The following is a 26152-nucleotide window of genomic DNA, read 5'->3' as shown; positions in this document are numbered from 1 at the left end:
TAGTGAACTTAATTATTATACTAAAAAATAAGCTTCACCATGAGATAAATTGAAGCGGAATTGCTCCTTGTTCTACAACAATAAGTATTATTAGAGATTGTAATGTACTTCAACCTTTTGATAAATATATATGGACTATCATGCGGATGATTGCACCATTAGCTAGGGGCTTCCTCTTTTAACGAATTAATGGATTGCATGCTTTATGTTAAAACAAGAACATTTCCTTATTATTCAGTGGATTTTATAGGGTCCAAAACTCCATATATTGATACAAGAGGATGAACCTAGGAAAGGAACCTTGAAAGTAAAACTTACAATCGGTGAGGACAAATAAAATTTTGAGGAAGAGGAAAAGTAAAACTTCCTAGTGGGTCACTCATCGTGGGATTGCTCTCATGCGAACTCGCTTAACTTTGAAGTTCCTATAGAACCCGAAGCCAGTGAGCTCCCAAAAGGCCTCGTGCTAGGTATAAATGAGAATATACATATAAGGCTTACAGGATCCACTCCTCTGGGCGATGTGGGATGTTAAAATCCACCCCCTTAGGGGCTCGACGTTCTCGTCGGCACACTTCCAGCCAGGAATTAGCACTAATACCAAATTATCACATCCCGGCTAAGGCCCCCACCACATCTCGGGCTCGACTCCATCGTAGCATGATATTGTCCGCTTTGGGCCCTGACCACGCCTTCATGATTTTGTTTCTCGGAACTCACACGAGAACTTCCCAATGGGTCACCAATCGTAGGATTGCTTTCACGCGAACTCGCTTAACTTCGGAGTTCCTACGGAACTCGAAGCCAGTGAGCTCCCAAAAGATCTCGTGCTAAGTAGAAATGAGAATATACATATAAAGCTTACAAGATCCACTCCCTTCGGCGATGTGAGATGTTACACTTACGGTTTTTTCAACTTTTTTTAAACTAACATCTATTCATTTTCTAGATTGATTAAGATACTTTAATTAAGGGACGTAATTTTCATACACCTCTTTCTGCTTCTCACACACCTCTCTTGATTTTTTATCGTTAGATTGAATAAGTAAAACAGAATCAACCGCCAGGATTATGGTGTGTGTTTATCATTTCCCTTGATCAATTGTCACCTCATCATTTTTGTATTTATTTAATATCTATTCACTTATGCTTTTTTTTTTTTTTTTGGGTGACTTCGTCATGGGAGTCCACTCTTTCAGGGGCGAATAGGACTCACAAAGACATTTCCGTCTCTCTCTGGCTACCATCATGTGATTCACCAGCATCAGAAATCAAATTAAAAAACTGTTGTGTGAAATACGAGCCTCATAACTAATTGCGTAGAATTTTTGTGATTTTTTTATTAAAATTAATTAATTAAACTAATCCCTCATTAGCAAAAAGCAAATAAAGAAATAACTTTATTAAGTTATCAAAATTTTACGACTACTAATAAAAAAACATAACTGAAACATAAAACGAAATATACAAAGAAATCAAATGTAATTTCCAAAAATACCAAATGTAGTCTTTAAATGTACAAAGAAACCAAATGTAGTTTTCAAAAAAAAAGTCAAATATACCAAAAATTTAAATGTACCATAAAACGAAATGTACTCATATTAAGTAACCAAACTTACCAATATAAGAGAACGGACTTTTATTATATTTATGTATGTGACAGTGAATTTACTATAAAAAAAAATTGAAATCACCATAATGAGAGATCCATATAATAATTTCAACTGTACGAATGAAGAGGGAGGGAGAGGGAGGGGGGGGGGGGGTGGAACTATAAACTAACATGAAAGAAATACATAAAAAAAATAGGGGCATCTAATTCAAAGGTATAGGTTGTTTTTGGGACTAGATCCTGTTAGCTAATTATGTGACATCCCACATCACCCAGGGGAGTGATCCTTAAATGTATATTCCCATTTTTACCTAGTACGAGGCCTTTTGGGAGCTCACTGGCTTCGAGTTCCATCGGAACTTCGAAGTTAAGCGAGAAGAGGGCTAGAGCAATCCCATGATGGGTGACCCACTGGAAAGTTGTTCGTGAGTTTCCAAAAACAAAACCGTGAGGGAATGGTAAGCCCAAAGCGGACAATATCGTGCTACGGTGGTGGAGCGGGCCTGGGAAGTGATTTCTCCCAAGCCGGGATGTGACATTTGGTATCAGAGCCTAACCCTGGTCGCGTGTGTGCCGACGAGGACGTCGGGCCCCTAAGGGGGGTGGATTGTGACATCCTACATCACCCAGGGGAGTGATCCTTAAATGTATATTCCCATCTTTACCTAGCATGAGGTCTTTTGGGAGCTCACTGGCTTCGGGTTCCGTAGGAACTCTGAAGTTAAGCGAGAAGGGGGCTAGAGCAATCCCATGATGGGTGACCCACTGGGAAGTTGCTCGTGAGTTCCCAAAAACAAAACCGTGAAGGAATGGTAAGCCCAAAACGGACAATATCGTGCTACGGTAGTGGAGTCGGGCCCGGGAAGTAGTCCCGCCCGGGCCGGGATGTGACAATTGTGACATCCCACATCACCCAGGGGAGTGATCCTTAAATGTATATTCTCATCTTTACCTAGCACAAGGTCTTTTGGGAGCTCACTGGCTTCGGGTTTCGTAAGAACTCTGAAGTTAAGCGAGAAAGGGGCGAGAGCAATCCCATGATAGGTGACCCACTGGGAAGTTGCTCGTGAGTTCCCAAAAACAAAACCGTGAGGGAATGATAAGCCCAAAGCGGACAATATCGTGTTACGGTAGTGGAGTCGGGTCCGGGAAGTAGTCCCGCCCGGACCGAGATGTGACAATTTGGTATCAGAGCCCAACCATGGTCGCGTGTGTGTCGACGAGGACGTCGGGCCCCTAAGGGGGTGGATTGTGACATCCCACATCACCCAGGGGAGTGATTCTTAAATGTATATTCCCATCTTTACCTAGCACGAGGCCTTTTGGGAGCTCACCGGCTTCGGGTTCCGTATGAACTCTGAAGTTAAGCGAGAAGGGAGCTAGAGCAATCCCATGATGGGTGACCCACTGGGAAGTTGCTCGTGAGTTCCCAAAAACAAAACCGTGAGGGAATGGTAAGCCCAAAGCGGACAATATCGTGCTACGGTAGTGGAGTCGGGCCCGGGAAGTAGTCTCGCCCGGGCCGGGATGTGACAAATTACATAATTTTGTATCAATTATTTAATTTTGTCTTTTTATATAAAAAAAATTTAATTCATTAATTTTTGTGATAAAGTATAATATAAAAAAATAAAATATGTATTAATATGTGTTATAGGTAGACTATGAACAAAAACCCATGACATAGGTAGCTGGACAATTAAACATACTACCTATAAGTGAGATATAAAACCTAACTACAAAATACAAAAATCTAATACCTACAAGTAAGATACATTAAGTAGTGATACATGTTAATTATAAATATGAATCTTTCATATAGGTGGAAAAATACAATTAACCTATGACACAGGTTGATTATAAAATAATAATAATAATAATAATATTATAACTAGGGTTTGGAACATAAAAAATAAATAATTAAGGGGATAATTAGAAAGAAATAAATTTTTATAATAAATTTTATCAATAAATAATACTACTGATAATAAAATAATTTTAAATTTAAGGGATTTGACTTATTTTAAGAAACTGGATTGTTCCTAATATTGGTTAAAAAAATTGGATTTATATCAAATTTCACATGAAAATAATATATATATATATAGTACATAAAAATAACGTGAAAATTTTGATTTACAAAATTAAATTTAGTCTCTGCATTACCCAATCTTTTATGTGCATAATAAGAAAAGTTTATAAATTATTCTTACCAATTATTGAGTCACATAAGTATTTGTAATGATTTTTGAAGCTAAAACAATGAAAATAAGTACCAGAAGAGTTCTATCGGGGTCAAAACATCTTCAAGTGATTCCGCATGAATTTCTAGAAGTTAATAGTATGGAAGAAATGTCACGAAATAAGTTCGATTATAGAGGATTTGAAGGCCCTCCCTCCATCAGTCACTGAAGCTTCTTTTCTTCACGTTCGCCGGCAAGCCAACGAAGCTGCCCACAAACTGGCTCATTCCGGTCTCAATACTTGTCAGTCCTGTACTTGGGTTTCGACCCCGCCTTGTCTAATTTTAGACCTTCTTCTGGCGGAGGCTAACTCTTGCTAACTTGTATTGATCTTTCTTTAATTATCAATGAAATTTCTATCGTTTCTCTATAATAAATAAAATAAAATAAAAAGTTCGATGATTGCTAAAAAATTGGACAAAAATGATAATCTCATTTTTTAAATGATCAGTTTTTCATTATGTCGTTGATTAGTTATGTCATAAAAAACTTGATTGTTATATCATCGATATTTGATTGACATGTATATAGAGGAAGTCTTTAAGGGAATGGATATCTATTTTATTTTTACTTTTTTTTTTTTTAAATGGGAATTAGTTGTGGGCTCTACATAACATCGAATTTTAACGATTTGTGTCACATCCCAGCTCGAGCCCCCACCACATCCTGAACTTGACTCCACCATAGCACGATATTGTCCGCTTTGAGCCTCGACAACGCCCTCACGGTTTTGTTTATAGGAACTCACACGAGAACTTTCCAATGGGTCACCACTCCTGGGATTCTACTCGAGCTCCATCGTGTACTATTTCCATGGCAACACTCTCAAAAATGAGGGTTCCAGTGGAACAGAACAAATGATGTCGAGCCAAGAGCACTTTCGTTCCTATATAATATAAAAAAGTGGTGGATGTAAGAATCCACAGCTGATCATGTCCTTCAAGTCGCACGTTGCTTTCTGCCACATCGTTTTAAACGAAGTTTTACCATAACATTCCCAAAGTTTCTTTTTTTTTTTTTTCAAATAAAAAAACAAGATTTTTTTTATTGCTCTCGCACGAACTCGCTTAACTTCGGAGTTCCTACGGAATCCGAAGTCAGTGAGTTCCCAAAAGGCCTCGTGCTAGGTAGAGATGAGAATATACATATAAGGTTTACATGATCCACTTCCCTGGACGATGTGGGATGTTACAATCCCCCACCATTAAGGGCCCGACGTCCTCATCGGCACACTTCCAGTTAGGGATTGGCTCTGATACCAAATTGTCACATTCTGGCCTGAGCCCCCACCACATCCCGGGCTCGACTCTACCGTAGCATGATATTGTCCGCTTTGGGCCCCAACCACGCCCTCATAGTTTTGTTTCTAGGATCTCACACGAGAACTTCCCAGTGGGTCATCCATCCTGGAATTGCTCTCGCGCGAACTCGCTTAACTTCGGAGTTCCTACGGAATCTGAAGCCAGTGAGTTCCCAAAAGGCCTCGTGCTAGGTAAAGATGAGAATATACATATAAGGCTTACATGATCCACTTCCCTGGACGATGTGGGACGTTACAATTTAAACTGTATATTTTTCAAGTTGCACCTCATAGATCATCCTTGCAAAATATTAGTCAAATCAGAAATTTTTAAGACGTCTAATTGGGTTCAAAAAAATTAAAGAATACTTTGTTATATAAGAAACAATGAAATTTTATCTTGATAATTAAATAGGCAAATGATTTTGGATTGAATTGAATTTTTGCAAAGATAATCTATGAATCGAGACTTACAAACTAAACGTTCGGATCGTTGAAGTTCGATGTTCCCTTTGCATAAAGGGCTTGTATGAGTGTGTGTGTGTGTGTGTGTGTGTATGTGTGTGTGTGTGTAATATATATATAGGAATGTCACGGAAATCAAATTTTACATTGTTTTTATAGAACTTATCAATTAAAACTCGTGAGGTTTAAAAACAAAGTTTAAACAAGTAGAATGTATACATTCGATTCCACATGTGGATCCAAGATATTATATATATACAACAAGGTCCGGATATTGATACAATTCCTCTATTATTCTTTGTAATGCAATATTTCGTTAAATTTCGATTAATTTATCAAATAACTAAATAAAACCTATTGTTCCTTTAATTAAACTACGCATCATGTTTATAAAAATTTTAAAGGAAAGTCTGCATGGATCATGAAGTGCGCTTGCCAATATAACATGTATATTTGCCGAAAGTGAATTGAATGGTTTGAACTTTATGTAAACTACAGGGAGTAGGACTCTCTCATCTCCAAATCACTTCCTCTTCAATCTCTTCTTCTCTCAAATTTTTTTTTTTCTATAAAGTAGTCAACACCAGATGTTGACATGGTTTAATCATAACCGTTCAAATATGAGGAGATTAGAGGAGAGAGGAATTTGATGAAGATAGAATCCTACCCCAAACTACAGTTGCTCAAAAAAATGGTAACCTATAAAGAATCCTAGAAAGGAATGGACAAAGTTTACAAATCCCAAGTTTCGTGTTGGTGTTCATGCAACTTGCAGAACCCCTAGCCTTTACGTTATAGATTATAAGATAATTCACTTCCCATAAGGAGTATCCGAATATTATAAAAATGTTGACTTATCATTCAACATTTGCATATAAACATCTTTGAAAGAGCAAATTAGATTCTCAAATCCCAAGTTTTGTGCTGGCGGGTGATCTTACAGTTACACAAAAGAACCACCATATCCGGCATTCCTGCAATAATATATTGTCGCTATGCATGCTCGTTCTTCTCTAATTTGATTTATTGTTCATGCTTTTGAGGATCGAACTAACTAGCTAGGTTCATTTCATATTCGTATTATAAGTTCCTGCTGTGATTTTGTCTGAGATATGGTTCGATTCAAAGGGAGGGAATACAGGTGCATGAATGGAGGAAATGGTCCATATTATTTTTCAATTATTTGGTCCTGCTCGTTATAAATGCCATAAAAGAATATGGATACTTCAAACAAGAAATACGGTCAAGGAGTGATTTTCGTACTCTTATTCATCCTCTACACACTCTTTTGAATTTGGGTCATTGATTTCATTTTGTTCAATCAAAGGGCTGAAAAGAAAAATGTGCAGAAGACTAAAAAAATAGTGTATATAAATCATTTTAACAAATTTTATTGAAGAATTGGTGCTTATCAAAGTTTTTTTTGTTGGAAGATGCTTCTCAAAGTTACTAAGTTAGGTCTTAACATTTTTGCGCAGAGTGCGATTAAACTATATAACCATGTAATTGTTTAATTTGGAAATGTTACAGAGTTAATAATTCCACACAACGATCAAATATGTTAGCAACTTTATATAAGTGCAACCAATTTGTTTCTATTGATATAAACCAGCGGGTGGACTTGTTACATATATAGTACTCTGCATGTATTGTTGCATACGTTCCTGTAGGAATTTAGAAACCGGGTAATCTTTTTCATACAAGTTATTGCAAGAGAAAATTAGAAATGAATCAAATTTGGAACTTCAAATATAAAAATAAGTATTCTTAACAAACTAAGCTGTAAGCTGCAAATATCTCGCAAGAATCGTGTTTTTGCGTCGACAACCTTCGTTAATTGCGCATATAGCTGTCTAATTCATGGCACATATATAATTGATCAATCAAATTAATAAATGCCCCCAACATTGTGCACATGTCCCTGCTCCACCTTAGCACATAGTTCATGGATCTCATTCATTGTCTTCTCAACAAATATAAATATGGATAAATGAGTAAGAACCATATATATATATATATATATATATATAGTGTTGTTGAACTCTAAAAATCTCATTTTACACTCATCACAAGTGCATTTTTCTTTCTAAATATAGAAAGTTTAGAGTGTAGAATGAGAAATTTGGAGTGCCAATAACAATTCCCTACACACACATATATATTAGATGATGTTTTATAATTCGATTACATGTTATTTCGATGATAGTTCTCTTCTTAATACTAAAAGAAATATTAAATTCAAATTCAACCACCAATCAAAAGAAAAGCTGATATAAAATAACCACGTCTTCTAAGCATACAACCAATAAATTTTTGAAACTTGACAGGAAATATCTGATCAATCATAACTGTCCTAAGTGCAATGAACCAAGATATCAAAGAACAAGATTCCAAATAAGGTGTTGTGTTTTTTAATCATAATTTAAAATGAAATGTCAGATTATTCTGAAAACTATAACATTAAAAATTCAACAAAAATTTAACATAAGAAAACATAATGCAGAGAATCTCATCATAATATTGTTGGTCCAAAATAATGATGCAGAGAATCTCATGTCCAGTGCCATATTAAAAATTAGAGAGAATAAAACCACTATTAACCAGCGGGGCCATGGACAATAAAGAAAGTTGCACATGAACCACTATGAACATCTATAATATATATTATTGCTTCTTGTCGTCCCTAACAAATCTCAGAATATATTCTTAACTTTAGTTAAAAACATTAGAAGGACCAAAAAGAAAGGAAAAAAAATACAGGGTCACAGACACATCGAAACTTCATGCTCTCTCCCTCTCTGCAGAGCCGGTCTGCATGCTTTCATTTGATTGTGTCCATGGCCGAAACATCAACCCAAAGCAATCTAGCAACTTCTTCAACTTCTGTTCTTGCACTTCTCCACCGCTCTTGGTGCTGCAATAGGGTGTAAAAAAATTAGTAGGATTTTAAAATTTTAAATTAAAATTTGAAGACCATTTTGTTTTTAAGTTTAAACTGGTTTTGCAAATGTTTTTAGTTTTAAAAATTTTATTTGATTTTGAAAACTAAAAGCTGAAAATAGTTATCAAATAAGTTTTAAATTAAAATAAAAATTAAAACTATAAAATTCAAATCTGAAAAACCAAAACCTTAAATCGTTATAAACTGCTCTAATATGTAACTTAAATAAATAATTTGAGGCACTAACCAAGTCCAATAGCTTCAGATCCCTTCATTATTCGCAAGCGTTTGCATGAATTGACGAACATTCTGTGACAAGCCAAGACAAAATTAGTGATTTGTGGTTCATCATAATTCAAGTAAATTGCAGCTTAAGTTTTGAATTAGATATAATTAAAGGATAATGCTTGTGTTCTCGCCATTGTGAAAGATACTTATTTTCCCACCTATGATCAACGTATCTTTACTTTACAAACATCATCATAATCTAAACTGTTTATTCTCTTTATGATCATCTAAAGATCAGATATGCAAAAAATATTCAATTTTGAGATTGTTTAGCTATCCATCCATGTCAAACCAATCAACTGTTTTGATAACAAGTAGCATCTTCATAATGAATTGTTCATTTTTATGCATATAGATGGCTAAACGATCTCCAAATTGAATAATTTTTTCAATATATGATCTTTAGACGATGAAAGGAGGATGAATTGTTCGAATCATAATTTTCATGCAGTAAATATACTTTAATCATAGAGGGACAAATAAGTTCCCCTATGAGTGGAACACAAACATCGTTCATAATAACTTAGATTAGTACATATAATTTGAAAGAACTTACTCCCATGGCACATCTCCAACAAGCATCCAATCTCCATCCTTGTCCTCATATGTAGGCACATACTCAGAACCATTGAGAAGGTCTATTAGTTTGCTCTCGTTCATGAAATCCTTCATTCCTTGTGACCCGTAGCTACCTTCAATATTCCACAATTAAAAATAATAATTATCAGTTTAAGTTTTTATTTATTTATTACAAACGACAAAATTTTGTAATCAGCTAATTTAGAGGAAGGAAGTGTATGAAACCATACCATAGTGGGTTCAAAGAAAAAACTCTAACTAGGGCATCCACCACTTGCCTTATCAGTTGTAAGTTACTAAATATCCAAACTTAAGTATAAAATAAAAAAAAAAATTAAAAAAAAAAGGCCTATGAAAACCCTTTTGTTAAGCATGATTAATTAATCACTTAATTAATTACCGATGGTGAAGGAGCTGAACATTTTTCCTAAGGCAGTAGAAAGCTCTTGGTAGCTTTTGTACAACTTCAAGTCCACTTTACGCAAGTAGGGTGCGCCATCCATGCTGACTTTAACAAATGCTGCGCTGATACTGTTGGTCTTTTCACCCTCATCCGAGACATCCTTTTGGACGGCCAGGATGTTCTTTCGGAATGATCGGACGGGTGGCCAACCTACAACTTGAGCCCTGTAATAATTCAGTAATGTATAGTATAGTTAGGCAACGGTCGTTATTACGTTATTCAAATTATAACACGTAACTTAAAAATATGACATGAAAACTTTATCGACTATTATTATAACACATAAAATAATATATCACATTTTTGAGTACCCAAAAAAAACTTATCAGTAATGTACACATGAGTACAATAATTTTCTTGTCTATCTTGTTCTACTTTTGATGAGTTGTCCATAATTCATGTTTGGTGTTTGAGAAAAAAAGCAAAATAAGATTCCATGTGTTTTGTTCGTTTCCTTAGTGTTCCCGACAACCAACTGAACCATTCAAAATTACCTACAATTCAATACGTGATGCAAAATTATTTCTCTGGATGCACGTGATCCATGGAAAATAAAACGAAAAATTAATGTTGAGACAAAATTATTTTCTCTGTTAGAAACCACTTTCTAGTTTCATGAGTTGTAACATACGATTTAGATTCTAACTTGGTACAGGGAAACCAATACATAACTCTAATCAACTTAGCAAGTATTCGTTCCATGAGCAAGTACGTAACTAATTCATAATTTAATTGTCGTCTTTCCTTAAGTGAAAATTATTTGTATCGTCTTAACTGACACAATATACTCAAATAAAAACTATTTATACCGTCTCAACTGACTCAGTAATACTATCTAGCACAGTAAGTAATACTCAACTAAACCAGTAATTAGGTAAAAAAGAGAACTTACTTGGCAGCATGGGGCTTAGTTGGATCATTTGACATAGGAACAGGAGCAACATTCTTCTCCTTCATCTCCACCACTTGATCTTCATCACCAGCTGACTGATCTTCAGATGAAATATTGAGCTTCAAATCAACAGTTTCAGCAAACCCTCTCTTTCCAGTGTTCTTGGAAGCTTCACCATCCTTTCCAGCAGTGCTTAATATTCCACCAGGCAACCCCAGACGCAGTTCTGTCTCTTCAAAGTTTATCAAGCTATATTTCTGATTCTGCTCTTCATGTATCACGCTACCCATCGTGCTTCTAGGGTTTTTCTAGGGTTTTTATCTCTCCCTTCTTCTTCTAGGGTCTTTATCTCTCCCTTCTTCTTCTTCTAGGATTTCTCTGTGTGCTAAGGGTAAATATTTGAGGTTAGCTTTCAGGACTTAACAACTCTATGATGTTTGTGAAGAGGGTGGAATGTGAAAACGTGCAACTTTGGAAGAAGGCGAAAATAGGTCTGGTCTGGGAGGATATATGGCTTGCTGAAGAATCTTTTGGTGGAATTAGACGGTTCAGATGGTGCCAAGTGGAGGGTTTAGTTAGCTGGATCGCTCGGGCCTTGTCGGAAAACTGATGTCACGGGTGATGTCAGGTTGGAATGATTGTGGTTAGGCGAGTGGACACAGGACAACTTGGCGCTCTCTGTTTGCCTTTTATTTGTTTCCTTGGGGCGCGATGGCCCCACCTCCACCTACAATTAATCATTAATCGCAAACTTAATTTAATAAAACATTATTAAGTAAACTAAACTATTCTTAAACTTTTAAATTTTTTTTCCTTGAACTTTTATTTTTAAATCCTACAAGTTACTGGCATTCTAAAGTGTCTCTCCTTACATAATTGGTCTACTTTTCTTATTCATTTTTTTATTTATAAATATATTAGTTGCCAAACTTTACTAATTATTACAAAATGTTTAGTCCTTTTTCCTTTTAGGAGACAATTCTCCATGGAAATTCTTTAGATAGCCTACCTCCAGTACGAAAAAAAGTGTGGGTGACTATTTTTCTTTTGGTGATCAAGTGCAACTGTCTTTCGTAGAGAACGAATAATAATCATTGATCAATATTAATGTAGATCAAAATTCAAATAGCTAGTGGATTGCAAATTAATTTGAAGGCGCAAATTCGATATACATACGATCTTTAGGGTGTTAAGAGTTTGTTACCTTTCGTACTATTAATAAGTAAATTTGAGGTTTTCTTATATTCTGTAGTGGATTTCAGTTTACTTGTGCTTTAAGGTAGTCATTTGATGCATTCTCTTTGTCACAAATATCAACTCAATAATCAGATTCATCTCAATCAACTACTCGTACTCACCCCACACACTTATGTGCGATTATAGAACATCTTTACGATGGAGAAGAAAGTATTGAGCAGTACTTCCTTCCCTTTTAAGTCCTGAATCGAATCAAACGAACCTAGCTAGCTAGGCTCGCACAGCATAATGTGTTTAGTTAGAATTGTGTTTTCAACACAAAGCTTATTGGCAATGAGTAATGTTTATAAGGAAAATATTATGGCCACAATTACTACATTTTGGGAATCTTCAAATAGAAAATGGGGAGAGATCTACTAAGCATGTGCTTCTTGCATTATCATTGATGTATATTAACCATTAAGCATGACGGAAAAGAAAAAATGGACAGGTTTTGAAGCTTTTACCTTAAATCCCATCAGCTTACGTCTTTAATTTATTGATGTATATTAACCATTAAGCATGACGGAAAAGAAAAAATGGACAGGTTTTGAAGCTTTTACCTTAAATCCCATCAGCTTACGTCTTTAATTTATGTCACAAAGAAAGTTAAAGTATGAGGCGACCTTTGTGGATAGGCTTTTTAGTCAAAATAGTTTCTGAGATTTGCATAACTCCTCACTTTAGTCCTTGAGATTTGAAATCAATAGACGTGGTCCCTGAGTTTGTCCACCATATCAATCATTTTGGTCATTCCATGAAAAATCTCCGCTAAATAGGGCTAAAATAACAAAAACACCCTCATTTTTTTGTCAAATCATTTGCCCCATTGTTTATTAAATTGAGGGTATTTTTGTCATTTTGGTCTTTATTTAATATATTTTTTTCATGGAATGACCAAAATGGTTGATGGTGGACAAAATCAAGGACCACTTCTATTGATTTCAAATCTCAGGGACCAAAGTGATGAGTTATGCAAATCTCAGAGACCATTTTGACTAAAAAGTCTTGTAGATATGAACAAATTAAAGCAAGGTTGAAGGGGACATCGAAGAGTTATCCAAAGTACTCCATTACCACCACAACCACATGTGTAAGTGTAACAATGTTATTCGAAAAATGTAAAAACAAATATACCATTTATAAGTTGATGCTTTGAGCTTTATAAAACCCTAGCTTTTTGAAACCATATGCGTCGATGTACTATTGAAATCTAATCCTAAATCCCTCTCAGCTTCCTTTTCTTTCGTACAAGATCAAATTTTATGCACTCATTTTGTATGTGACATCTCTGTAATCTCTATCATTTATTGACACGTATTAAGTTTATAATAAAAAAGTTAAAAAGAGTTAAATTTATTAACATGTGTCAATCAATGCTAGAAGTTACAGAGATGTCACACACAAAGTAAGTGAAGAAGATCTGAGGTCCTTTTGTCCTAGCTAGCTAGGTCTTAGAAATGAACAAAAAGAAACGAAACATGAACATTTTTATCCAAAAAAAAAAAAAAAACCCTGAGTATTTCGTTAACACAAATAATAGAACGACAACATTGCATAATAGTGGCCCGTGAATCCACCCTCTTTTGGATAGCACAGGGTACGATATATCTAGCCAACTTTCATGCGTAGTGTGTCGAGCATATATATTTAGGATAAGTACTTGCTTGCATAGCTCGAAATCTTATCAAATCCCCACTTTGTGTGGTGACCATGAAAGCACCCACATCATCGAGTCATTCATGGATAGCGTCCAACTTTTTTCTATTAACTAAAATAGGTAGATTATCTAAAACGAACTTGGAGGTTGTTTTGTCAAATTTGCATATATTAGATGGGGAGTGCAACACTTATATATGTTGGAATTTTCTTTTATTTTGGACCAACCATATTATACTTTAAAGACAATATTTCCCTCATCTCCCATTAACATGACATCATTTTACTGTTATATCATCATCAAAATTTCATTATATTTACTGAAAATATAACTTTAACCCCTCAAACTCAATTTCTTTCATATAAAATCTGACATAAATTTTTTATTCGAATAAAACCCAATGACTATACTCCACATAAGCAAATTCATTAATTATGTTTGACTTTACACATTTAAAATTTTTCGAATGCCTAAAATACCCCTTTTTGCATGTTTTATGTGCACAATTAAACATATGTAGATTTTAAGGAGGATTAATGATTTTACAAAAATTAAAAAATTAAAAAAAAAAAAGGTACTAATATTCTAAATGCATTGCATGTTATATGAGAATTCAAGATTTCCACGTTTTGTAATTAATTTGGTTGATTCATGTTTCTCTCACTCCATAAAATTTGCTTCTAATTTGATATAGGAATTAATTTGGCAAGTTTTCTTAATTTAACAACATTTTTCAATTTAAATATATATATTAGTGAAATAGTCTATCTTTTAAAATATTTATCAATAAAATAATGTACCTATTGTTCAAATTTTAGGATAAAATTTTACCTGCTCTTATTTAACAATAATTTATCCACGACGCTATTTTTGTATGAATATAATTTACCTACTTTTTGATTTTATATGAAACTAATTTACCTACTGTGACAATAATGTATCTACAATACTACATAAAAGATTTACCTTTTTTAACAACACTAGTGTATCTACAATTTTGTTTTTGTATGAATATAATTTACCTACAATTTAACTTTTCAAAAAATGTATCTTCTATTTTATGTTTTACTATCATATGTATGTTTATGTGTTCGCAAAATAATTTATCTAAAGTTATATAGTTAAGAGATATTGTAATGCATTATATTAATCCATTATTAGATTGGTAAAAGAAATTGTTAAAAACATTAGCCATAATGGTTGGCTAATAATGGTTGTATGAGAACTGTTATAGAAAGTTGTGGCATAAATTGTAAATAACTTATATTAATAGGTTACTTGTTTTTTTATGTGGCAATTTATTTAAATTTTGGATTTTTACTGGATATTGATTCATAGGTGGGTTTTTATCCAAGATATATGAGTTGTATGAGCCTATATCTAAACAACCCTTATATTTATCATCATTTAGATATCATATATATCTATAAAAATTCATCGAATTTGGAGACCGTCTAGTCATCCAAATGAATAGGTTCATCGTAAGCACGCTATTCATTACCATAACTGATTATTGACAATATATAGTATCCAACCAACCTCTAACCTCTCCAGTGAATCTGCTGGCAAACCGTGATTCCACCAATCTCTCCATATTGTTTTATGTAAATAATCACTATTTATTAGTTGCCTATTATATGTTGTACAAAGTCAACTATCTGAGTGTATATATTTTGTATCAATAGAGTGAACAAATCATCGAGTATTTCTCCTAACACAGACTCTAATTTCTCTGCTCTATTTCCTTTCTGTCACTCTCTAATTCTCTGTGGTTATTTGATTAACACATATGAATGATTAAATGGTACCATCGAATGAATTTTTTCTAAAGTTAGTTAAGAGAGTAAACAAGTCCAAATGTGACGTTGCGTAATGAAATAATGCCATGTTCGACAGAGAAGAGGACTTTACTCACTACTGATAAGGAGGAAAGTATTATCATACTTTTAAAAATTGAAGCCGTTGATTATGTTGAATTTGGATGAATCATTGTATCCAATCTATTTGATTTACCCATACGCATGAACCTTCAACGAATATCGCATGCAAAGAGAAGAGGGGGATAGAGGGGAACGCAGAGAAAGTCAACTCGATCGACTGAGGGAAAACAATGTGCATTTATGCACTTTTTATTAAGAAAATTAATGAAAATTGTTTGAAAACTTTGAATTTTAATGATAAGGACAAAATAAAAGATAAAGTAAATAATACCAGGATTGACATTTAATGTAAAAATATGATTTTTCGTTAAAGTGAACAGTATCATAAGTTTTTTGTTAAAGTTCCCATTTTATTCCATTGTAGAAGAAGATAAGGAGCACCGATTGTCTGGGGCTCGCCAACCACCAACTTTTCCAAAGACTTCATACTATTTCAGCTCACATATCGAGTATATTTGTGAAAAGAAAAAAGAAAAAAAAAATGAATCATTTGTCACATCATATCATTTTTATTAAAAACACGATTTGGCTCCTTACCATTAGTAACCATTCATCCGTACAAATTCCAGAATGTACATAATAAAGTGACTTATAAAAGTAACAGAAAAAAGTTTTATGTATTTATATCAACGAATTACGGTTGCAAAGGAAGTAAAACTGCTTCGCATGTAAGGGTTGTAACAGTTGCATGCAATGAGCTAGAGTTGCAACCATTATCTGCATGGACGTTTACAGAGAGCTATAGACATGGCCATGTTACAATGTTGCATGATATTTCATGGCTCATCCATCACCATGCATGGATGGCCAACAAGAAACAAACTGCTCCGATCCATCTCTGATTCAATTTTCTCATAAAAGCTGACAAAACACAGAAACTCAGAAAAGCACAAATGACAAAGGACGGTGCCAAACAAACGAACAGAGAGAAGGGCCCATGCCAACCAGACCAATCCACAGTGAGAGTCCCTCGTGTGGCGTGGCCCCTTCTCCTTCAAATCACCAGGGCCCCCTGTCAGCATCCTACACCTCTCCTAGACCCCACACGTGTGCAGTAATTAGCATGGAACCACACAAACCAAGCACAACAATCCATCAGCATCTCACAGGAGACGGGGCAGACACCACACGTGTGATTTTAATAGGGCGATGCAGATGGCTCGAAGCTTGAATTAACGTTTTCTTCTTCCTTCATGGTCCACGAGTCAGTGAGTCAGTGACTCAGTTGCAGCTTCTGAGTTTCACACTTTTATCGCGAATTCTCTATGCTATGGAGTATTTTACCTACTGAAGCTTTTTTGTTGTCGGTGTTTTCGTCAAGAATCCAGTGGTCAATCAAAAGTTCCGAAATGGATGGAGCCAATGGAGGCTTACTGGGGCAATTGCCCCACTTAAGTAATTGTTTGTTTAGTTGTAGACTACAATTATATAATACACACGAGTTATCTTTGAAGAAAATATATGTATCTAATATCCAACATACATTCATTCTACTTATACTCTATATCAAATATTATATAAGCATTAGTGCTCTTGTTTTGTCATTCAAACCAAAAAAACTCTCTTCCGTCTATCATGTACTTATATATTTTCTCATCACTTTACTACTTTCCACTACTATATTAAAATTGTGATACATTATCATTTGAAACCTTCATTAATATCATATTGCATATAGACATACTGTAATAAAGTTTTCTTAGTTGTTTTCGGTTGCCTCAACTAGAAGAAATTTATGGTTCCTCCGTTCTATACTTGAATACGATAAGATATTCGATTTTACCAATCCTCTTTCACGTCATATTCCAAGTTCATGTCCCTACCGTCCTGCATGCAAATTTTCTGTGGAGGCAAACGGAACGGCATTCAAATCTACTGTTTAATACGGAGAGCTCATTGTTCACAACCGTTGATTTCTCATCAAAACACATAGCATCATGTGCATGTAATGAATATATTTATCAGAAGCTTCACATCAAGCTCAAAAGCAAAAAATGAAAACCCTAAACGTGGCTTTGTTGAGGTCACGAGTGGATTGTCCCCCTCCTACCTTGCCAAGAATTTAATGAGAAAACGAAACTGATGATCCATTCCAAATTAGATTTATCGAGAAAGTAATACCAAAGGATCAATTCATCTGTCCCTAAATATATAAATCCATCTAAAATATGTATCTATCCAGTGTGTAACTGTTGACTCTAAAAGTTACAAAACTTATGTGACGCACATATCGAATACTACTGAGCTAACAACATCCTTGTTGACGTGGGCGTGCCAATTCAAGGCCGAGCTCGGTTTGGTGAGTTAAAGGATAGTGGTGGTGTGGTCCTGAATGCATTACTGACTTTTGCACTGAGCAACAATAGTGCTTTCAATGTGCCAAACAAAGTCACTTGATTAAAACCTCACTTCTGAGGTAAAGCTAGTGAAGTGACTCCTCGTTCAACGAGAAAAACAATAACTTCTGACCAACAGAGATTTGGAAACCTGATTCTACGGCTCCAATAGTGTTAATTTAAACTGAACTTGTCGCCGATTGTCTTAAAAGTGTGAGAAAGTTTTGAGTAGAGCATTTGAGTTGTTTGTTGAGTTCGAATGGGTCATTTTTCATCGTCTGCGACTCTGTATTTATAGAACCCACTTGGACGTGTTGTAGAATCCAAGCCGTGAACATCAAACCGTCTTTGGATGACAGACCACCCAATCAACACTTGCCGTGCCATCAGTTGAAATCACAAGTGTGGCCAAAATGGATGGATAAAACGGTATATGCCATCTTTTATCTTGTATATCCACGTGCAAGGGTTTATATATAAAAATGGCATCTTTATTTGCTAACTATCCAATCATTCAAATCACCCTGATCAAATCACCAATTCTTTGCAACTCAATCTTTATTCAAAGAATAATCAGTGTATAATCAGCAACGGCCTATTTAGGATAATTCCAATTATTTAGAAAATAATTGTTATAGTTATCTCACTCATAATAGTATAAAATAATTTTCTTTTTTGTCGAATAATATGCATACAATAATCAGAAATAATTTTTATATTTCTCTCATTCAACGATCTAGAACTCAATTCATTCAAGTGTTTCTATTGCATAGAGCCGATGGTGGGATATTGAGTCCAAACATTGATCTAGCTAAAATGCGAATTTCAAGCCCAAATACTAACAAACGCTAATAAAAGGTGGTAGTAAACATATATATATTACACGAGTTGAAGGAAGTTTAAGTTTTCTCATAAAACCAACATAGGTGAGTCTTTGAATCGGCTTGTGTATTTTTGTCACGTTGAACAATGTATTTTCAGTTGAACTAATAACCTAACTACTTGTACATGAACACTAATACTTATCTTGTGCATATAAATACAATGACGTATCACTTTTCTGTTTTTATTTTGTTCTATCAAAGGTCATCTAAAATCTACAACGTATACTTTGAATTTGAAGTTGGAAGAATTTAAAGTAAGGTTTTGGTTAACAAATGAGAAACTGGTCTATATGCATGTTACAGCCAAGTGAAAGAAAGTAGCTTAGCTTATATATGAAAGCGCAGTAACAGAGTGCATAAAATGTTGGAAGAAAACTAAACACATAACAAAATTGTTAATATAAGGCAAGGATGCAGATGAACACACACACACACATATGTATATATATAGCTGGAGAGGCGTAAAGGTCAGAGGTCCATTGTGGTCGGGTCCCAAAGGTAGTGAACCTAACTTTATGGGGCCTTACTTATTGGCCATTAGTGGTGCTGTCATGAAAGTTCAATGAAAACTTGTGGACCCTTTGTGTCTCTTGTGACTGGTCCTTCCCTCTAAATAATTGTGAAAATTCAAAGAAGTCATATATAGGATCAATTGTGCATGCGCGTGAATTGAATCCGATCATTTATATGTCACAAAAGTAAAAATGACTAAGATTAGTTTACACGCATGTCAGCAAGCGAAATCCGACCATTTACATGTCACAAAAAGTAGAAATGAATAAGACTAGTTCACACCTATGTTCGCAACTAATCGCAATCGTAGTACGCCGCTTAATTTTGACTAAAGTTTCTAAATCAAATTCAACATTTCTCCTTATGCGTTTTTACCGAAATCTCACAATTATTGGAGAATAGTTCTTCTACTTTTTCCCCTTCTCCTTTTCCCATTCTCCTCCTTAGGGCTATTTATCAAAATTGGACAAAAGATGCACAAGAAAGGGGAAGGTTGTGGAATAATTTCATATAAAAAATGCAATCAAACCCTTGATTTAATTTATATACTCATTATATAATGAATTTTGATTCATTAAATTCAATATTTTGGTTGTTTTATTTTATTTTTTTGTTTTGTATTTTGGTTGTTTCATTTATTATGTCGGATGAAGAATTCGGTTTAAGGCTTGAAGTGTTTTTAAAATGATTAAAAATACTTTGAATGAAAGTAGTGAAGCACGTGCTTCTTGTAAAAAGCACTTTTTGAAACCCAAAAACAATTTCAATAAAAACGCTTTCAGTCATTTTAAAAATATTTTCAAACAAGTCTTAAGTCACTATTAAAAAACCAAGAGAATTAGACATTAAACTTGTTATCTACATAAGTAAAATATGAGACCTATTGGTTATAATTGTAGAAAAATATGATTAAGCCTAGTATCAATGAAATAAAGAAATAAAGAAATAAAGAAATAGAGTATAAAGTGGACTCGAAGGAAACGGAGCGTATTGAGGCTAGGGCTCATGGCCACATGCAGAAACCTGCCCTAACTTTTGCCCTAATTAAAGTAATGCCCATCGGCTGCCCACACCACCCATTCCACCGTACCCTGCCCATGTGGGCCCCAAATCCACATGGGATGCCCCCACCAGCCTATAATCCCCTCTGGATCCGGGGGTCCCAGATTTCCTCCCGCGTAATTGAATAATTCATCTGGGTCGTTGGATTAGAAAATCAAAGTCTTCCATATGGGCGGCTAAGGTTTGTCCCAAGCTTGTCCCAATTTGGAAGGACAACCGCCTCGAATGTGCTGCTCGTATCACAAACACCGTAGCTGCCCTTGTCTATATTCATCCGTATCATACCTTCCCTAATCTTGCTCTTTCCACGCTATTTTGTGGTGCGTGACATCCACTTTCTCGCTTTACTTGTATATTAATTACGTGTTCACATGTGTGTAATAACAGTAAAATAATATGTTACAAGATTAGATTATCAATTTCTTTGTGCATTATGTTTAATCTTTCTTTTAAGACATAGTGCATTGAGAAACCATGGTTTTATCCAATTTTCTTTAGTTCGTATCACCACGGTTAATTGTTTGTCTTAAATTGTAGAATCATCATTCAAAGCTTAAACTCTCGGTTTCTTGTCTTTGATTGGTTATTCAGTATTTAAAACCTAAGTTCATGCTCTAAATCACCATTCTATACGCTAAATTGTTTACCCTATCAATACAAGTCTTGGGTGTGAATTAAAACTATTGTTCATTATGCATTCTTACTTTTCTTCTTGTAACAAAGGTAAATAAGTATATTTCTCATTTCATATATGATTTTTACTATCAGTCTAATAACAAAATACGCCAAGTTATCGCCTAAAAAACCCTAGCACGTATAACCATCATTACCATCCACGGTAAAATTTGTGCAATGTGGCATGCACGCGCAAAAGGAGGAAAGGTGGGAAGTGCCTAAACTTTTGTTAATTTCCCTAGACAATGTCCCTGGGCTTTATGACTTTATCTCCACTTGTAATCTATATAATACCATTCAACTTCACTTGCCCTTCACACAATTATTTTCTACGTCTCCCCTTCTTCTCAAACCCTCCATCAACGGAATACCAAAAGCTTGGTTATTGCCAGTTCATCGTCAAAGTTCGAGCAGAAGAACAATCCTTGAAGAAACAAAGAAAAATCATGGCAATGTTTGCGCAGGATCTTGAAGCCACGGAGCTAAGATTAGGGTTACCGGGCACCAATGATTCCGAGCAGAACACCTCTTCTACTACTTTGGTTAGCAAGAGTAACAAAAGACCACTGCAATCCGACATGAACGAAAACAATGATTCTTCACCCGCCAACAGATCCGACGAGCAAATTTCTCAGCCTCCACCTTCCAAGTAAGCAATCTTGTCGCACGTAAACTAGATGTTGAGGTTCCACTATAAAATGAATAAGTTAGAATAGCTCAATAACTTATAAGCACATGCAAGGTTCCTTATTTCTAGATGTGAGTTTCATCCTCTCAACAATATGATTAGGGTTGTTCCATAACATGGTTTGTGATTAATTTGAGGTTAAACAAGTTAAACTAATCTGGTTATGTGGTTATGTATTGCAGGACACAAGTAGTAGGGTGGCCGCCGGTGAGATCATACTGGAAAAACTGCCTCCAATCGAAGAAAACCGAGGCGGAGGCAGCCGGCATCTACGTGAAGATAAGCATGGATGGAGCTCCTTATCTAAGAAAGATTGATTTGAAGGTGTACAGAGGATATCCTGAGCTGCTTAAAGCATTGGAAGACATGTTCAAGTTCAAGGTTGGTGATTACTGTGAGAAGAAATTAGGGTATAATAACCGATCAGAATTTGTGCCTACTTATGAAGACAAAGATGGAGATTGGATGCTACTTGGAGATGTTCCATGGGAGATGTTCATTGTTTCGTGCAAGAGGTTGAGAATCATGAAAGGTTCGGAAGCGAAAGGGTTAGGCTACTGCACGCCGTGATCAAAGAACAATTAGACGAAATCAAAAGATTTACAGTCATGTTTTCTCTCATGAAGACATCCAGCTCGGGCTTTCGATTTTGAAACAGAAACTTTGTTGAGTTGTAATAGAAAATATTTACAAGGAATTGTTAGAAGAACAAGGAAAATTTTCATGTATAGTTTTTCATGTTCTCTTCAAAGAGAGTTGTACAAAGAAAAGAAACGTTAAACGGAAAAAAAATAAAAAAAGTTTCGGTACAAATTTTTTGTTATTGCATTGAGTTTCAGGATGATTTTCTGTTCCCGATGATTGTTGACGTTAAATTGATCCCAACTAGCACCACCCATCTTTGCAATTTGCCCTAATTCATCGTCCGAAATCTGGGGTGCCGAAAGCGTCAGCTTTGATCCCTTCCGAACACTTATCACAGAATTCAACTTGTTGGCTTGTAGTATAGCTGATGAAGCACTTCTCTTCCCTTCGAGTTCCTCAATGCTCGTTGGGAACTTAGGCTGTTCCACCGGTCCATATACATCATCAGTAGCATCATAAAAGCCCTTGGGAGGCATCTCGAACGGAATTTCTGCATTGTAGTCAATTCCCTTCGATTTCCTCTTTCATTGCTGTGTACTATCAATGCCGGCAGCCTTCAATTCTCTCGTTTTCTGTAGTGAAGCAAGCCTCTTTGAGCTACTTCTCCCTGGGGTTGCTTTTGGCCTTTTTTGCCCCTGAAGTTTGCAAACTTAACTCTTGCCTCAGAAAGCATCTCAATCTCCCAATCATCCATATCAACGGAATCCGGGCAAGCACGTTTGACTCAGGATTGGAGTCAATCTCTACAGGCCGTAGTTTCCGTGGATCATCACCCGGTTCATACTTCTCATCCTTAACACTAACTGCATCAAGAAGTTTCTCATACCGCTCTGGCATTGGGACGCAGTGCGACCAACAATCCGGGCCATGGTTCACCATTGTGCCGGCATGAGCTTGGCAAGATTGAGAAGCTTCTCATCCTCTTCCCTAGTGCAATCAGTCTGCAATAGTCAGACTTGGAAAAATCACTCGAACTGCATGCATTTGCTAGAGTTTTTTTTTGTTGATGTCATTATAAATGGGCCTCAAGTCACAATTTTTCTACTACGGAGAAAGGGAGGCTTGGGCTTTATTTTCTACACGCTTGAGTCCACTCTGAACAGATTCAACGGTCCGGGATGAATGTTAGAGAAAACTGTAAATCCAAAGGTTATAAAAGCTTCTGAATTAAACACGAACTTTGGATTAATGTATCATGAAACTTTCCCATGTAAAACCTAGTCGTCTCTCTTTCTCTTGGGATTGTTTTGTCTGATAAATTATGTCCATTTTCTCCTCAAGTCAACATTACAATGACGAAAAAATGTGGAGTGTTTGGACCTGTAAAATGTATGGAAGGCTGCGTTTCCTGTCCGGACGTATTCGGACGATCGAGTACTTAGACGCAGTGGACTGCTTTAACTGGGATTTCTGCAATTTCAAACAAGCTTTCAAAGGTGGAGGGAGGCTCCTCTGTGGATTTCTCCGTTGAGATCCAGCATTCAACGTTTGGGGAAGACATGATTGTTGTTGCTGACAGTCTCACAGTGGAGCCTCCCTCCACCTTTGAAAGCAACAACGATCGAATGCTAGATTTCAACGGTGAAAACAATCGTCATTTTGGTCCTGTGATGGTGGCTGTCGTATCGCCTGTAGAGAGTCTAGAGACTCACTCATGTGATCAGAATGATCGTTGGCATTGCCAAACAGTCCCTATGGAACGGATTAAGATGGATGAAGGTAGTGTGAAGAGGTTTTACTGCTTCTTGGCTTATTTGCTTGAGAGTGAAGCAATGGCAGCTCATAGGGGGGTTTTTCCGATGAGTAATGCTAGGGAGACTAAATTTAATCTATTTAGCGTTACTCTTTTCCAAGATTTGACACAACATCGTGTTAACTTTTTAAAAATAAATTTAGATACAACTTGCTTTGGATATGAGTTTAAAAAAAAAATCTTTAGAAATTTCATATCAGAGATTTTGATAATAAATTACAATTTATATATAAATGATTTCATTCATGATTACATTGAGATATTTTAGGATAAAATCTTATGCCTCATGGGCTACAAGTGATTAAGAAGAAGACGTACAATATTGATGTTTGACCGTTCGGGGAGGGGGTGGGCTTAACTTCATAATGGGCTAGCAATAATATGGTTCAAACTCGCATTTGACGAGAATCGAATCTAAGACTTCTCATTTACAAGTGAAGAGAAATATCACTAGACCGTAGTACTAAGTGGCATTTTTTAAAAATATTTGACATTCTTTTTACTAAACAATATTTTGTAAATTACTCTTAACATGATAAGCGTGAGTGAACACATGATTTTGACCAAATGACTTAACTACATAAGCGATATGAATACAAAATTAACACACACAAAAGTCTAGATCTTATTATCATTGGGAAAAATTAAAATAAATTTTTATGGGATTTTAAGGTATGACAAAAATAAATATTATGCAAGACTAGTTCAATCACGTAAATTTTCAATAAAAGAACCTAGTTAAAAGATGGTATGTTCATAAAATCGACGTGTAAATTAAATTTCTTAGGCACTTACCATCTCTTAACTATTGTTACGAAGCCAGGTTGATAGTGCTACATAATGTTTTTTTTCTAAATATGAAGATGCGTTTATGAACGAATCCTTTAATTAACTATTTCGACACTCAACGAGTGCCACGTTATAAGCGTGCAACAACCTCACGTGAGTTTCTTGTCAAATACCAAAGTATATTTAAAAGCGGATCTTTTAATTAACTTACTATTTTGTCATTATGTTTAGCCATTTGGTTTTTCAAGATATTAATATTTTAATAAATAGTACATGGTCATATTTGCCTTCATCTCCAACCGAGGACCAAAGGGCCAAACATAATTTATTATTTAATTTAATTTAATGTTGTATAATTGTCACATCCTGGCCCACGCAGGACCACTTCCCCAGCCCGACTCAACCGTAGCACGATATTGTCCACTTTGAGTCTCCATCACACCCTTACGGTTTTGTTTCTGGGAACTCACACGAGAACTTCCCAGTGGATCACCCATCATGGGAGTGTTCTCGCGCACTACTCGTTTAACTTCGAAGTTCCAACGGAACCCGAAACCAGTGAGCTCCCAAAAGGCCTCGTGTTAGGTAGAGATGAAAAAATATATATAAGAATCACTCCCTTGGCCGATGTGGGATGTCACAATCCACCCTCCTTAGGGGCTCGACGTCCTCGTCGGCACACCACGACCAGAGTTAAGCATTGATACCAAATTGTCACATCCCGCCCCGGACGGGACCACTTCCCGGGCCCGACTCCACCGTAACATGATATTGTCCGTTTTGGGCCCCTAACACACCCTCACTGTTTTGTTTCTAGAAACTCACACGAGAACTTCTCAGTGGGTCACCTATCATGGAAGTGCTCTCGCGCGTTACTCGCTTAACTTCGGAGTTCCAACGGAACCCGAAGCCAATGAGCTTTCAAAAAGCCTCGTGCTAGGTAGAGATGAGAATATACATATAAGGATCACTCCCCTATGTGATGTGGGATGTCACAATAATAGCTTAGGAAATTATAGGAAAAAAAAAATAGAATTTAAAAAAAAAAAAAGAAAAAAAAAAGGGTCTACCATTACTATCAGATATAACCGACAAGAATAAGTACAATATTGTCGGTTATATTCGACAGGAATACTCAAAATTCTAACCTGGCTCGAGGCTAGCTGGCTGGCTCATTTAGGCCAGCCG

At 35.7% G+C, this 26152-nt stretch overlaps 2 protein-coding genes across 2 annotated transcripts; one reads left to right on the top strand and one right to left on the bottom strand.

Annotated features, from left to right (window-relative positions):
• Window positions 1-8263: 8263 nt before the first annotated feature.
• On the bottom strand, window positions 8264-11270 carry LOC125473854 (auxin-responsive protein IAA16). Its single transcript, XM_048577191.1, has 5 exons — window positions 10784-11270; window positions 9829-10055; window positions 9406-9541; window positions 8809-8870; window positions 8264-8534 (listed from the first exon to the last, which is right to left on the bottom strand). The coding sequence occupies exons 1-5, from the start codon at window positions 11071-11073 to the stop codon at window positions 8497-8499; spliced, it is 753 nt and encodes a 250-aa protein (XP_048433148.1). The 5' UTR covers window positions 11074-11270; the 3' UTR covers window positions 8264-8496.
• Window positions 11271-21399: 10129 nt separating this feature from the next.
• Window positions 21400-22507, top strand: LOC125473853 (auxin-responsive protein IAA4-like). The gene is made up of 2 exons (XM_048577190.1): window positions 21400-21738; window positions 21960-22507. The coding sequence occupies exons 1-2, from the start codon at window positions 21536-21538 to the stop codon at window positions 22345-22347; spliced, it is 591 nt and encodes a 196-aa protein (XP_048433147.1). The 5' UTR covers window positions 21400-21535; the 3' UTR covers window positions 22348-22507.
• Window positions 22508-26152: the final 3645 nt, after the last annotated feature.

This window comes from the organism of the source record quoted next, unplaced genomic scaffold, assembly GCF_019419815.1.
Source record: "Pyrus x bretschneideri cultivar Hongxiangsu unplaced genomic scaffold, Pyrus_bretschneideri_v1 Contig11, whole genome shotgun sequence".
NCBI classification, from domain to species: Eukaryota; Viridiplantae; Streptophyta; class Magnoliopsida; order Rosales; family Rosaceae; genus Pyrus; species Pyrus x bretschneideri.
Note: the sequence above shows the minus strand (reverse complement) of the source record. Positions and strands in the feature narration are given on the sequence as shown.

What these genes read in the sequence shown, in the direction of transcription:
- LOC125473854 (XM_048577191.1), bottom strand. Translation starts at nt 11,073, where the DNA reads ATGGGTAGCGTGATACATGAAGAGCAGAATCAGAAATATAGCTTGATA. An exon ending in GTTGGAGATGTGCCATGGGA is followed by an intron (nt 8,871 to 9,405) that starts GTAAGTTCTTTC and finishes GGCTTGTCACAG; the next exon opens with AATGTTCGTCAATTCATGCA. An exon ending in ATCTGAAGCTATTGGACTTG is followed by an intron (nt 8,535 to 8,808) that starts GTTAGTGCCTCA and finishes ACCCTATTGCAG; the next exon opens with CACCAAGAGCGGTGGAGAAG.
- LOC125473853 (XM_048577190.1), top strand. Translation starts at nt 21,536, where the DNA reads ATGGCAATGTTTGCGCAGGATCTTGAAGCCACGGAGCTAAGATTAGGG. An exon ending in TCTCAGCCTCCACCTTCCAA is followed by an intron (nt 21,739 to 21,959) that starts GTAAGCAATCTT and finishes TATGTATTGCAG; the next exon opens with GACACAAGTAGTAGGGTGGC.